This window comes from Heloderma suspectum, chromosome 3 (genome assembly GCF_057233095.1).
Source record: "Heloderma suspectum isolate Gila_16-S chromosome 3, 16-S_ref, whole genome shotgun sequence".
NCBI classification, from domain to species: Eukaryota; Metazoa; Chordata; class Lepidosauria; order Squamata; family Helodermatidae; genus Heloderma; species Heloderma suspectum.
In genome coordinates, this window is record NC_139460.1 from 2,879,081 (window position 1) to 2,893,191 (window position 14,111).

General features: G+C 56.5%; 2 protein-coding genes across 3 annotated transcripts; one reads left to right on the top strand and one right to left on the bottom strand.

Moving 5' to 3' along the window:
- Positions 1 to 5: 5 nt before the first annotated feature.
- On the bottom strand, positions 6 to 8,681 carry LAMTOR1 (late endosomal/lysosomal adaptor, MAPK and MTOR activator 1). Its single transcript, XM_084842289.1, has 5 exons — positions 8,580 to 8,681; positions 3,378 to 3,523; positions 2,387 to 2,464; positions 1,751 to 1,877; positions 6 to 817 (listed from the first exon to the last, which is right to left on the bottom strand). The coding sequence occupies exons 1-5, from the start codon at positions 8,619 to 8,621 to the stop codon at positions 725 to 727; spliced, it is 486 nt and encodes a 161-aa protein (XP_084698415.1). The 5' UTR covers positions 8,622 to 8,681; the 3' UTR covers positions 6 to 724.
- A 163-nt stretch (positions 8,682 to 8,844) lies between these two features.
- On the top strand, positions 8,845 to 11,235 carry LOC146349241 (uncharacterized). Of its 2 annotated transcripts, none has more exons than XM_084842288.1 (2): positions 8,845 to 9,490; positions 10,634 to 11,235. In XM_084842288.1, exons 1-2 carry the CDS (start codon positions 8,943 to 8,945, stop codon positions 10,644 to 10,646), a joined length of 561 nt encoding a protein of 186 aa, XP_084698414.1. In that variant the 5' UTR covers positions 8,845 to 8,942; the 3' UTR covers positions 10,647 to 11,235. The 2 variants fall into 2 exon arrangements, with proteins under 2 accessions (XP_084698414.1, XP_084698413.1); XM_084842287.1 differs by having other exon boundaries at positions 10,484 to 11,234.
- Positions 11,236 to 14,111: the final 2,876 nt, after the last annotated feature.

The window sequence follows — 14,111 nt, forward strand, 5'->3', positions numbered from 1 at the left end:
CAAATGAAGAAGAGCCTGTGGCTTGGATGAATGTATTTATCTACTTTAGCAAAAACAAAAAAATTAAAACAAAATGACAGTTCAGCTATGTAAAACAGGGTGGAGGGTTACACGCCAAGAAGAGCGCTGGGGCACAAAACTCCTCTTCAGCTGTTGTGCTGCTTTTTTCCTTAAAAAGACCCCGTTCCCCCTCCTCCCCGTTTCCCCAGCCTAAAAAACCCCAACGGTGAGGGCAGCAGAGGAGCAGCAATTCTGGTAAACGAAGTCGGAAGTGACAGGCCAGCACCAACTCTGCAACCCACTTCCCTCTCCCCCCTCAGCCCCCCACCCAGGACATCAGCATCTCAGAGCTTTATCAGGTAAAAGCTCAAGCATGCCAGCTGCCCCCCCCCCCCGACGCGCCCCCGGCTTCCCAGCGGTGGCCATCACGGCGCGGGTCTCGCGCTTCTTCGGAGCCCAGCCGAGCGTTCCAGGGGCCCCCTCAGTCAGCCCTGCATGTCCTGGCTTGCCCAAACATGCACCCCACACCGGGGGGGGGGGGGGGGCGTGTGGGTCAGATCAGCCCCCGCCATAGGTGGCTTTTCACAGGTTACTGTCTCTGTAGCAAGGAGAAGGAGATTCTGTGTCTTATCTGTACAAGTTCCACTGCAGTGACAAGCCCATTGTGGAAAGGAAAGAAATAAAGGTGAAGAAAAAAACAAAAGTAAATGAGTGACGACTGGCATCACAGGATCCCAAACTGTACAACCAGTTCTTCTTTTGCATCCACTCGGATCTGGGAGAGTGCACTGTAGGCATATGCAGCTATCCGGGAGACCTGGGGGGAGGGGGAGAAGAGGGGGGTGAGCCTTCCGGGGGTGGGGTGGGGGACACTTCACAAGAACGTCTCCATCCACCCCACCCTCCACGAGCCAAGTTGAAAATGGGCCCAGCTGGTCTAGAACCACCTTGTGCCAGACTAATGGGACAACAGCAACTCAAGGGAACAAGCAAGGGGGGGGCACCAGAACAGACCAGCTCAGCTGGGGAAGAGGCTTAAAGAAGCCCCACACGTTCCACTTTATTCAAAGGTTTCCCAGCAAGATGAGCCCCCCCTTCAAAAGCAGTACAGCTTGACTGACAGAAGACAAGAAATGCCACAGAAGCTCCCCACCCCGTGCCTCTGCTGGGCCAGCATCAATTGCGCGGTGTCTTCAGGAAGGACAGATATCCCTCAAACAGGCCTTCAGGGCCAAATTGGGCCCACCACCTCTTCCCAGCAGGGTCTACGCCACCCCCTGCTTTGCTCCCAGCCTTGTCCAGGAGTGGATTCCCCCGCCCACCAAGCCCGTGCCAAGAGGACAGAAAGTGACAGGTCAGACCTGGCCCCTGCCAGCACAGACAGCTAGCACATGGGGCAGCTCCAGCGCCCCCTTCTGCTGGACCCATCCGAGCATCCACCCAACCCAGAATCCCACAAGCAGCCCTCTTGGTGCAGAGAGGCTGCAGACAGCTATGTGGTCAAGACCTGCTGATAAGGCTGTTGCTGAGATGGGCTTGCCTGACTCCCTCACAGGGATCTGAAGTAGCGACTGGAGTGGAAGGGCGGATGCAGCAGCACACCCGTTGGGCACAGATGGCGCAGGTGCGCCGACGGCAGTTTCCACTGAGCAATGAACACACCAGGAGCAAACGCAACCCCACCAGGTGCTTTAGGGGAGTGCGGGGGAAGACACCACAGCTCTGTGCCCCTGCCCGCCCACACACCAACCTGCTGCAAGTCTGCGAAGGGCACAGGCTCACTGGCAAGCACTTGATGCGGCTGGCTGGTCAGCGACGGGAGTGGCGGCGGCTTCTTCCAGTGCATCAGGTTGCTGCTTAGCGTGGCCAGCTTGGTACTGGAGGGAAGGCAAGAGGGTGAGGAGGAGGCCCCAGCAGAAACACCACGGAGCAATGCGGGAACTCATTGCCACTTTGCTTTAAGGAAGGGGTGGGAAACATGCCACCTACACGCAGCGGCCTTGGGTGCAGCCCCCCCCCCCCTCCAAGTGAGTTATCCCCACTTCAGGGCAATGAGAAAGTGACTTGTGACCAAGCCTGTGAGTACTCAGTCCCAAACCAGTTTTGGAATTCCAGGGTCACAGGCCACAGCATTTGCCAACCCTTTGGCACCCGACTCGAGTATCTGGGAGTCCGCATTAAGTGTTGCGGTTTCAGAACAACGTTGGCCGGAGCTGCACTTTCTACAGCATGGGAAAGATTCCTCCAAAGTGTCAATGCGACACTCTAGGCTGGAATACGCGTAATGCTACCTCATCGCAAGGCTGAATGAGAGAAGGAGAAGCACGTAGGTGGCAGGCTCAGGGCTCCCTGCGCTGGGTCCCCGCTGCAAGGCTGCATGGCGTACCTGTAGTGCCTGGCTCGGTCCATGTACTCATGTTGCTCCATCTGTTGCTGGTCTGCAGCAGAAACGTCAATGATGTTGCTGCGAGGAGGCAGAGGCTGGGGTTAGACTTGCCCCCTGCCCTGTTGTCCTACCACATTCACTGCGGTTGGGAAGTTCAGGCAGAGAGACTGCTGAACCACAGCCTGACAGTGGCCAGAGAGATGGTATCCCAAAGCCACATGAACTCAGTCTGAGGAGGGCCTTCTGGGGGCAATATTAAGGGATGGCCCAAACAGAGCCAGGAGACATTGGACAGACCAACTGCACAAACATCCCGTATAGCTCACTGGGGCAACAGTATTTTTCATGATACCAATAAAGCAGTGTGCCAGCCAGCTTGCCCAGGGCACTGCTGGAAGACAGCTAAGCATCTTGCAGCAGGCAGGACATTGCTGCAGAAACACTCGGCAACAGGGCCAAGCACATGGCTGAAGTCCTGAAGATGGACCGTGCCAGCATCCAAGCACGTGCAGGCCCTCGGGTCCATCGGCTGCAGGACTGACCTTCTGCTGATGCAGGGTTCCAGGCGTTCGCCTCTTGAGGCACAGCCCCGGGAGGAGCCACCACACTGGAAGGGCTGCTCATCGCAGCTGTCTCGGGCACGGCAGAGCCGAACCCTTCCTTGGAGGCTTTCATAGGAACCCACAAGCAGTCCTTCTGGGGCAGAGGGAGGGCCTGTCTACCCCAGCACCCTATTCCCTATAGTGGCCAACCAGATGCCTCTTGGGAAGCTCACACGCAGGACCACCAAAACAGTCCTTTCTCACGGTTTGCCCCCCAGCGACTAGCATGCAGAGGTAGACTGCCACTGAGTTCAGAGGCTCCATGTAACTCTCATGGGTCCACAGAAGAAAGCTCAACAGGCTCCCCAACAGAGATGCTTCTGGCACAATATACCCTGCTTTGGGGGGGAGGTTGGCTTTTTCCTTTGTGCAAGACAAAAAACACTTACATGGCTATCTTGGCAAGGATGGAGGACAGCAGAGCCTGCTCATCCGTCCGGGCTGAAAGCAGGCTGTAGCAGTTGGGCTCTGCTCCATTTAAGGATTTGTTGGGTTGGTTGGGGGCAGGTGGCAGCAGGGGCTTGGACTCCTCCCCCTGGAGGCCGGAAAGCAGGAAGAGGAGCAAGAAAAAGAAAAATCAAGCTGCGGTTTTGCAGAAGATGCACCGGAGCGCTGGGGCACAAGTTTCCAGGCCCACCGGCGGACCTCAGATGTCCGCCTCAGGCCACCAGCGAGCAAGGGAATGGGCAGCTGCAGCACTCTCTGGTTGCCTGCTGCACGCACACTTGCGGAGGACACACGAGCAGCCGTCAGAATTGCCCAACACATTCCTGAGCCATAGATTGGGGGGGGGGCAGGGCTACGCATGATGGAGGAGCAGTCCAAGCCCCTCTCAGACAGATGGCTTCCCACGCAAGACAGGCCCCCGTGCAAACGGTCCCACTCACTGCACCCGCCAAAGGTGGCTGGCCAGATGCCTCAGGGAGACCCACAGGCAGAGCCTCCTCTCAGTCAACATGAACTTCTCCATCTGTATAATCATGACTGGGCACATTATACCAGCCTAGTATTTCACAACTTGCCTGGCACCTGCAGGTGACAAGAAATTCCCTGCACATGAGTTAATGGCTTGGAAGAGGAGGAATAGATCTCTCCGTCGTAAGAATGCAAGAGCCATGCTGGATAAGACCAAAGGCCCGCCAAATCCAGTGTTCTGTTCCCAGGTGCCCCAATGGGAAGCCCACAAGTAGGGCCTGAGTGCAACAGCACCCTCCTGCTCCCCAGTAACTGGCCTCCTGATACTGGGGGTGACACAGAGCCATCCTGACCAGTCATTGACAGCTTCATCCTTCATGAACTGGTGCTGGCTGCAGAGAAAGGGAAGCCCGACCCTCAGCTCCATGCCTCCTACGCTGGCCCACGTGGCAAAAGGAAAAAACCTTTTCACTAGCCTGCCAAGAGCCCTGTGTCCTGTTTCTCCATGCTGGCTGGGGAGGAGGGATCCCCCCCCTTTCCGTGGCCAAAATGGAGACACAAGCTAGTAACTTCTGGGCACCTATTCATAAGGCTACAGTTAACTTCTAATTCCAAATCCAAAGGTGCCAGTTCCCGCCAAGGTTTCAATTATTTGCAGGAAAGGCCTTGGAGTAACCTTCAGGTGTTCTGGAAGACTGACAATGGAAAATGGGCTCTGTAGCAGGCAGTGTTTTTTCCACATGCTTTGAACTTTGCCCCCCCCCACACACCCCTTTCTAAACTTAACCTTACAGGACCTCCCATCCACCACAAATCCCACGGCTCCCATCTGCTTGGGCAGCACGTGGGGCCTCCAATGCCCAGCGGCAGAGCCCTGCTGCTGCACAGAAGGGCCAGCCGGCAAGTTCATCCTGAAGGTCTGCAGGAGCACCCCGCCACACGGCAGGAGTCCACTGGGTGTCTCTGAGCACTGGCTAGGCTGAGTGACAGGGCCAAGCTGCCTCTTCCCCCAGCTGCTGCTTGCGGGGCTCCCACTCAAAGTCTACACACACACTATTCATTTCCCCCAGCAGGCATTACCCACAACACTGACCCCCTCCATTAAGTGCAGCAACTCCCCAAAGGCCCCCCCACAAAGCACGTGAGGACCTCGGCACAATGGAGACTGCTTTTCCATCTGCAGGAAGGCATCACAGGACCCATGCCTATGTCCAAGGCCTTTTCCACCCGAGCCTCTGAGTCACCTTCCCACAGAGCTGCCACGACTGCCGCCTTGCGAATCAGGCTCTGAGCGCCTGCCCCGGAAGCCTGTCTGCTCCCATGGTAACACCTGACAAGAGCTCCATCCGTACTCCTGGGGACAACCTGGAGCCCCTGGCTCTGGAAGCCAGTCCCCCCGCTGGCTGGGAGGCTGCGGCCAGCACACCCCGAGAAGTCCTGGGGCAGCAGTATAGGGCCGGTTGACCGCTGTCAAGGCCGAAAAGGAATCTAACGAGTGCAGCCAATGGCATGGGCGGTGCTGTCCCAAAACAGCATCAAGGCAGGCCTCACAAACCACAAGCAGTCCTTCCCCAAGGCCGGCTTATTTATTAAATGTGTCTCCCACCTCTCCACTAAAAACAGCACTCAAGTCTTCCACTGCTCACACACTGCCAGAAGCAGCCGAAGCCTGACTTCCAGGCGTGGGTCCCTACAACCACCAAGCAAGGGCTGACTTTTGGTCCCTACTTACAGTTCCTTACTAATCTGAGCCACCTTGTGAGCCTTGCACAGCCTGGAAGGCAGAAGCAAAAAGGTCTCCTTGCTCCTAGCTGCCTAGGCAGCTGCACATTGTCTATGCAAGAGAGCTTTCATTTTTTTCATGGAGGGATGGCCACCCCAAAGAACCCAGTAAGCGTAAAGCAGCAACCAGAAGTTTACTGTATTGTTGATGTGTTATTTTATCCTTGCACACTACCTTAGAGCACACCTTTGTGAGTAAAGAGTGGCCTAGAAATGTTGTAGAACCGTGCCTGTGAAGTTTTACTTTCCCCTCTTGCCCAAGGTTAAGAAGGTGAACCAAAGGATTGTTGTTCAGTCATGTCCGACTCTTTGTGACCCCATGGACCATAGTACGCCAGGCCTTCCTGTCCTGCGCTCTCTCCCGCAGTGTACTCAAGTCCATATTCATTGCATCGGTGATGCTATCTAGCCATCTCATCCTCTGCCATCCCCTTCTCCTTTTGCCTTCAATCTTTCCCACCATCAGGGTCTTTTCCAGGGAGTTTTCGTATTAGGTGGCCAAAATATTTGAGCTTCAGCTACAGTATCTGTCATTTGTCATCAACCTATGGAAGATGGGCAAGGCAATACCTTCTACGGATCAGTTCTTTTTCTTTGGAAGTCTGTGCTAACTCCAAGCCTGCATTCTGCCTCCACCAAGCCATACTGGGGGCCACCCCTGAGAAAGGTACTTAAGAGTGGTTTGGTTACCTGTGATTCCACCAAAGGAATTTCACCTTATATCGAGTTGGACCAATGGTCCAAGTAAAAAAAAGTTGTCTCAAGGCAAACTGGTAGACAATCTCCTTTAACTTGGGGGCTGGTGGGGGGCAGGGGAGCCTGGGGACTCCTTCTCCCTTTCAGGCAGTCCATATTCCACACGCAAGTAACAGAAGAACGCAGAAAGCTTTATACAGTAAGGCCTTGATGCCAAGCATGACAGAGGACAAACCAGATGGCTCCGGAAGCCATAATCGGGGTGACATAATCGGGTACTCCCATCACAGAATCATAGAATAGTAGGGTTGGAAGGGGCCTACAAGACCATCGCTGTGATAAGTTCAGCAGACACACCTAAACTGAGGGAAGACCCGTCCTGTCTTGCTGGAAAGCTGCCAACCCAAATATCTGAAAGGCTGCTACAAATGCTTCAATGATCCCACTACATGCAACCCACCAAGCTTAAACTATAACTTTTTACAGGTTCTGAGGCCAAGTTTCTCAGTGCTATTCGAGATGACAGAGATAGCTGTCACGAGAAATAGTAGCAGGAGAGATGGAAAGGGAGAAGACTGACAGCCCAGGACAGCTGATCTGGCTGGGCCTGCCAAGGGAAAGTGCTGCCATGCTGCAGCTCAGGCGTGGAAGAAGGCCAAGGGATTTTCAGCACTCTTCCCCCCACCCCCACACAAAGAAAACACATGGCCAAAGCAGAGACATCTTTGGAGAGAGAAATTCTACACAAAAACCCTTTCAAAAGCAAGGAGGGCTCTCTCCCAGGCTTCACATCCCTGGAGTGGATGGCAATACACTCGTTTCATGGTTATATTTCCATTTACTGATTCTATGTTATCACAGTCTATATGTAGATTGTTTTGTTTTTAATGTTATGCATACCACCCTGGTATCCTGTGGACGAAGGGAGGTTCATACATTTTAAAAATTAAAAGACAAGAGTCCCCACCCCAGCCACGCATTTGGTCACCTACAGCAAATGGGCTGTATCCAGGTGACCAAGCAGAGAGGTTTGTAGAGGTGCTTGTTTCTTTTAGACTGGCAGTGTGCTTGCACAAGTGTGGACTAACAGGCAAGTAAAAACATGTTGACTAATTTCCAAGATTGCTCGATGTCCAGAGCTGGCTCCTCACAATGCAAAATATTTTTCCAGACCTGTCTATGATCCCTTCCTTGCCTGCACAACCGTACTGGTGATAATGGAAGAGACCACTCAGTGCCTTATAGGAAGTTTCACAGGGCTTGAATTCAGGAAGTTGTGCTTCAGAGAAAAGGGAACGCCAAATGTGGCAACCCCAGCACGCGCGGAAGGCCCGGGTGCACGGAAAGCCTTCTGGCGTTTCATCACATACACTGCAAGAAGAAGACGACAGGGCGATGACAGGGAGCCCCTTGTGACTGAGCTTATCTATCCACAAGGAGAGGCAGGCTAGGAAGCGGCAGGGCCAGCTCTCCTGCGGTCACACCCCACCGGCGTACACGGATAAGACCGTTCAGGTGCAGGTGGAACCCAACCCGAAGGCACTGCCAGCCTGCTCTGGTGCCTTAGGCACCGGCGGGTTTTGCGAGGCGACAACAGGCACTTGAGATGTTTCACACCGCTGCCCTGCGCTGCGTGGCCAAGAGCCGCACGGGCTCGAGAGCCACCGCTGCAGGCTCACCAGGGCCCAGCCCGGAGCACCACCGGCCTGGAAAGGGGATTGCGGGAGCGCGGACTGCGGGGGCGAGAGAACACGCCGCCGTCAAGGCGGGAAGGCAGGGGAAGAGCCGAGGGGGCGGCCGGGCAGCCCAGGAGCCCGGCCGGGCAGCCCCGCCGCCGCGGCAGCCCCGAGGCGGCTTCGCCCCCGCCCAGCCCAGCCCAGCCCAGCCGCCCCCCACGACGTGCGCCCGGAGGAACCGCGGGCCGGCTCCCAGCTCGAGGGCACCCCGCCCGGAGGGAGCCGGGCTGGGGAAGGGCGGCCGCCCCCGCCCCCGCCCCCGCCCCCGCCCCCGCCCCCGCCCCCGCCCCCGCCCCCGCCCCCGCCGTTCGTGGGGGCCGCCGGGCTGCCCCGGCCAGCGCGGAAGCCCCCTCCCGGGCGGCGCGGCAGGGCCGGCGCGCAAGCCCAGGCACGGGGCCCGCAGAGCGGCGGGCCCGGGACGCCCCGCCCGCCCCGCGGAGGCCCCTCGACGCCCCGCCCGACCTGGTCCGAGGCCTCGCTCTCGCTGCTGTAGCAGCAGCCCATGGCGGCGCGGGCGGTCACAGGCGGCGGCGCCCGACCCCGGGCTCTCCTCGTCCTCCTCCTTCCGGGCACGTGACACCCCTGCCACAACATCCGGGCCCGCCGGGCGGGGCGCGCTCACGTGACTCGACGCCGCGCGCAGGGGCGCAAACACGGGCGGGCGGGCGGGCGGAGCAGCGTGGGGCTCCTCCTCCGCCCCCCGGAGGGCGGGCCTTGTCGCTCACGTGCCCCATGCGGTGCGCGTGCGCACTCAAGGAAGAGGACTTTCCCGTTTCCTCCCCTCCCCCGACCACGTGACGTGGTCAGTTTCCCCCTCTGGGCGGCATGTACTGCGCATGCGCCGCAGAAGCCGACCGCTCCCGCGCAGCGCGGCTCGGCTTAGAACGCCGTGGAAGCGCAGATCGGCGCGACGCGGGAGGAGCCCGCGGGGCTCTGGCCACATCACGGTGCCCGGGCCGCGCCACGGACAGCCTGTGCTCTGGGGCAGAACAGCGCCAAGTCTGGGGCCGGGGGGGCCGGGGGGCGGGGCTGTTGCTGGCGGCCTCAAGCGCCTCGTGGCTGCGACCCGCCCCAGGGAAGCGACGGCCGCTGCGCAGGCGCCTGCTTCAGCCACGCCGAGGAGGAGCCTTGCGGCCCTCGGGAGGCGAACCAGTCCGCTCTGGCCAGACCGCGCCGCAGCGAGCTGCAGGCCTTGTCTGCGCTGGCTCAGGGCGACGCCGCGTGGCTCCCCGCTCCAGGAAAGCTGCTCCCGGGGCTGAGGGAGCTTTTTCCGCCCGAGGCCGGTGCGAGCTCCGGGCAAGCACGACGCCAGTGACCGTATTCGTGAGATGCACGTGTCGCTTCCCAATGCAAAAAGCATCTTCCGCACACCGGTACAGGAATCCATAGTGGATGGAGGGGAGGGGGAGGGCGGAACGGAGCGGAATGGCTTAGCAGCTGCAGGGCAGTCATGGGCAGGGCCACCCGCACTGCTGACATCCGGCCCCCCATGTGCACTTTCTTGGACACATCCCCCCGCCCCCCCCCTCAGATCTGCCATCCTTACACACACACAGAGAGGGTTGACTTGCTCCTAGCCTTTCCCACGGTGGCCAGGGCAGCCTGTGGGGCCTGCTGCCTCAAGGGGCACCTTGAAGCAGTGCTTCCGTCAGGAGCCAAGGGCAAAGGTTCGGGGGCGCAAGTGGAGCTGGTTTGGGGAGGGGCTCAGAGGGAGGGATTTTGGTGGGGGCAGTGGCGGGGACCCCGTCAGGCTGGCTGGCAAGACCGGCTGGGCAGAATGTCTCTCCATCCCTGGCTTATGCCATACTAAGGGAGCAATCCTATGGCTGCTAGTCAGCAGCTAGACAGCCATAGGATATCGTGTTTTCCAGGAACTGACCTTGGAGCCCACGCTCCGAGGCTGGTTCCCAGAAAACTGACCTTCCTCCCATTCTGCACTGCCTTGCAGGCAGCGCGGAATGGCCCCACGCTCCATGCTCGGAAGAGGAGCATGGAGTGCCAAAACGGGGCGTTCCGGGACGGGGAGGGTGGAACGATCCCCTCCGTGCTTCTCCTGCCCTGCACTGGATAGGCGGTCGCCTCCAAGTTCGGAGGCGGCCGCCTAACTGCACAGGATCGTGCCCTAAGTGTGTTAGCCTTTAAGGGTGCCATCCTATGCCTGCTAAGACAGAAAAAAGTCTGACGACTTGCAGCATGTTGGCTGGGGAATGCTGGGTGTTGTAGGACTTTTTCCCTACATGCATAGGATTGCGCCTTAAGGTGCCCTTGTTATGGGTAGCAAGTTGCTGAAACAGCCAGCCCTTTGGCCTAATCCAGCCAGGCTGCTGTTATGCTCTTACCCTGGTCCTCGTTATATTTTTTTATAGTAAAGGACCAGCATGGGCTGCTTGGATAAGTCTGGCAGGAGTCCTGAGGAGGAATTACCATCTGGGAATGGAAACCAGCTTAAACTGGAGCTTAATTTAACTGATTTATTGGAGGGCGGAAACTCAATCCAGGTCCATCGGTATTTGCAGAGGAGGCGGCTAACAGCAGGAGGCGGCTGCCAAGATCTGTGCCCTGAGTGGAGTCTCAACCACAAACAGACGGCGGTGGAGCCATTACAGTTGCCTCCGGAAACATGGTTCCTATTGAGCCTGCTGCCCTCCCAAAAGATGAAGGCATGACTGCTAGGAAGTGGGGGCGGTGGGCTGCCTCACTTCACTCTGAAGGTGAGGGCCTGGCCAGGCAAGAGAAAGGCGGGGGGGGGGGGTCTCCGCCTGCAAAGGGCAGTGAAAGCCTGCCCTCTGCAGGAGGTGTGTGTGGGGGGGTAGCTCAGTGGGTACAGCCCCTGCTTTGCATGTAGGAAGCCCCCAATTCAGTCCCCAGCAGCATCTCCAGATGGGGCTGGGAAAGAATCCTGCCCAAAACCGTTGGAGAGCCACCAGTCAACGTGGACCGTGCCAGGCTAGATGGACCAGCAGGGTCTGGCTCAGGACATGGCAGTTTTCTCTGTTCCGATGGCTCTTGATCAGGCTTTGCTGCAGCAGAATGGGATGGACTTTCTGGTATGCCTACTGTAAATCATTGTACAAGGAGAAGCGGACTGTAAGATGTAAATATACATAAATAACATTGTATATCTGTAATTTCATTAGTTCATACACGTATATCCCACCTTTCTTCCAAGGAGCTCAGGGAAGCAGTGCATGGTTCCTTTCCCCAACATTTTATCCTCACAAGAACCCTGTGAGGTAGGTTAGGCTGGAAGCTGTCAGGTCACCCAGTGAGCTTAATGGCCAAGCGAACCTGATTCTGCCCATCCCGACACTCCAACCACTAGGCCAAGCTGCGAGTTCGAGCAGAAGGGCTCCTGAAGTTCCAAGTTCTTCCCTTTCGCCCCGTGGGTGCTTTTAGATGCATTCATTTATTTATGTAACAGTATTTCTGTACTGCTTGTCACGCAAAACAAGATTAGAACAGAAACACCAAAATACACGTGCACAACGTAGGAGGCTGTAGCCTCCTCGGGGCGGAGGCCGCCCGGCGTCTGCCTGTTCCTGTCTGCTCCAGGGATCCGGCGAATCCCCTTATAAACAGAACGACTGATTTGAGCCCCAAGCAGCGCAGAGGCCGCCTGCCCTGCCCTTCCCCCCAGCCACTGATCATTCAGGAGGTCTCCTGGCTTCTGTGCTGTTTCCCCCTCCATCCTAAAAGGCTGACGTGCCCCTCCCATGGCAGAGTTCCTTCCGGGCACTTAGAGCTTCAAGCCACACAAGGCTGGAATGTTTTGTATTTCTGCCCCTGCCCCTTTTGCCTTCAGTCCTGCCCACCTCTGGAATCTGGCCCCCAAAAGCTTCTCCAAAATGGAATTCGGCCCTCTGACTGAAAGAGGCTCTGCACCACTGATCTAGTCCAGCCTTCCCCAACCTGGTGCCCTCCAGATGTGTCAGACTGCAACTCCCATCATCCCCAGCCAGCATGGCCAGTGGTTGGGGAAGGCTGATCTAGCCCAACAGTCTGTTTGCCACCACAGCCAGCTAAAGTGCCCCACGATATCCTGATGAGCAAGCTAGCTCAAAGTGGGCTAGATGAAACAACGGTCCGGTGGATCCACAGTTGGCTACAGAATCGGACTCAATGACTGCTTATCAGTGGGACCTTCTCCAAATGGGGAGAGGTAACGAGTGGGGTACTGCAGGGCTCAGTCCTGGGCCCAGTGCTCTTCAACATTTTTATTAATGACTTGGAGGAGGAGGTGCAGGGAATGCTGATCAAATTTGCAGATGACACAAAACTGGGCAGCTAATACTTTGGAAGACAGAAACAAAATTCAAAGTGATCTTGATAGACTGGAGCACTGGGCAGAAAACAAGAGAATGACATTTAATAGGGATAAATGCCCAGTTTTGCACCTCGGAAAAAGAAACCAAAGGCACAGTTAGAAGATGGGGGATACGTGGCTCAACCACACTACAAGCGAGAAGGATCTTGGAATTGTTGTCGATCACAAGCTGAAGATGAGCCAATAATGTGGTGTGTCTAAAAAAAAAAAGGCCAATGCTATTTTGGGCTGCATTAATAGAAGCATAGTTTCCAAATCCCAGGAAGTACTTGTTCCCCTCTACTCAGCACTGGTTAGGCCTCATCTGGAGTACTGTGTCCAGTTCTGGGCACCGCACTTTAAGAAGGATGCAGACAAACTGGAGAGGGTTCAGAGGAGGGCAACAAAGATGATCAGGGGACAGGAAACAAAAGCCCTATGAAGAGAGACTGAAAGAACTGGCCATGTTTAGCCTTGAGAAGAAGACTGAGGGGAGATCTGATAGCACTCTTCATAGAGAGGAAGGCCAGCATCTCTTCTCGATCATCCCAGAGTGCAGGACACGGAATCATGGGCTCAAGTGACAGGAAGCCAGATTCCGGCTGAGCATCCGGAAAAACTTCCTGACTGTTCGAGCAACACGACAATGGAACCCATTCCCTAGGGAGGTGGTGGGCTCTCCCACCCTGGAGGCCTTCAAGACGAGGCTGGACAGCCATCTGTCAGGGATGCTCTGACTTGGATTCCTGCATTGAGCAGGGGGTTGGACTCGATGGCCTTGTAGGCCCCTTCCAACCCTGCTCTTCTGATTCTATGAAATGCCTCTGAGAAGCCCACCAGGGAGGCAGGAAGGTGTCAGCAGCCTTACCCTGTTCCTCTGCAAATGGAGTTCTCGTGGCAAGGAGACGAGCCCAACGGTCACGTTTACATTCTTATCGCTCGACATGAGCTGAAAGTGCCTTCTGGCTGGGAAGATGCCGAGAGTTCCCCTAGTGGAGGGCGCATGCAGTCTTTCCGGGGAGTGGGGCCGCTGCCACAGCTTTTTCAGGGGTCATCTTGATTATCTTCTGAAGATCCCATGGAAAGCTACAGGAGTGAGGGCACACTGTGGACCTGAGAGGCAGCCCCAGGGAAGGCTAGTCCAGACAAATGGATGCCTCACATGCCTGGGGCAGACAAGCCCTTCGAGAAGGGCACCCTCTGCTAATCCAGTCCTGGGAAGAGTACAGTGGCTGGAATGGTTTGCCCCTTTCTAGGCCTCTTAAGCCGAATTGCTTTCATATTTCCTCTAAATTGTGAGACGAAGCTTTTTCATCACACACTCTGGTTCACTGGGATGGTTTACAGGAGAAACCCTGACTCTGTCGCCAGACATCATTTTCAGATACCTTTTAATTCATTGCGATGAGAGCTGATGTTGAACATGGAAAGGCACTGGGAAGCCCACCGGTTCTGTACCCTCCCTGTGCTGGCACAGTGCAATGGCTAAGAGACTGAGTTGTGAATCAGGAAGTCCCTGGTTCAAATCTCAACTTCACCATGAACTCATGAAATGGCCTCAGGTAAGCAATGCCGTCTCAGCCTCAGTCCCTCCATCTCTAATATGCCTGATTCACAGAATTGTAGAAGGGTTGGAAGGGGCCTACAAGGCCCTCGAGTCCAACCCCCTGCTCAGTGCAGGAATCCAAGTC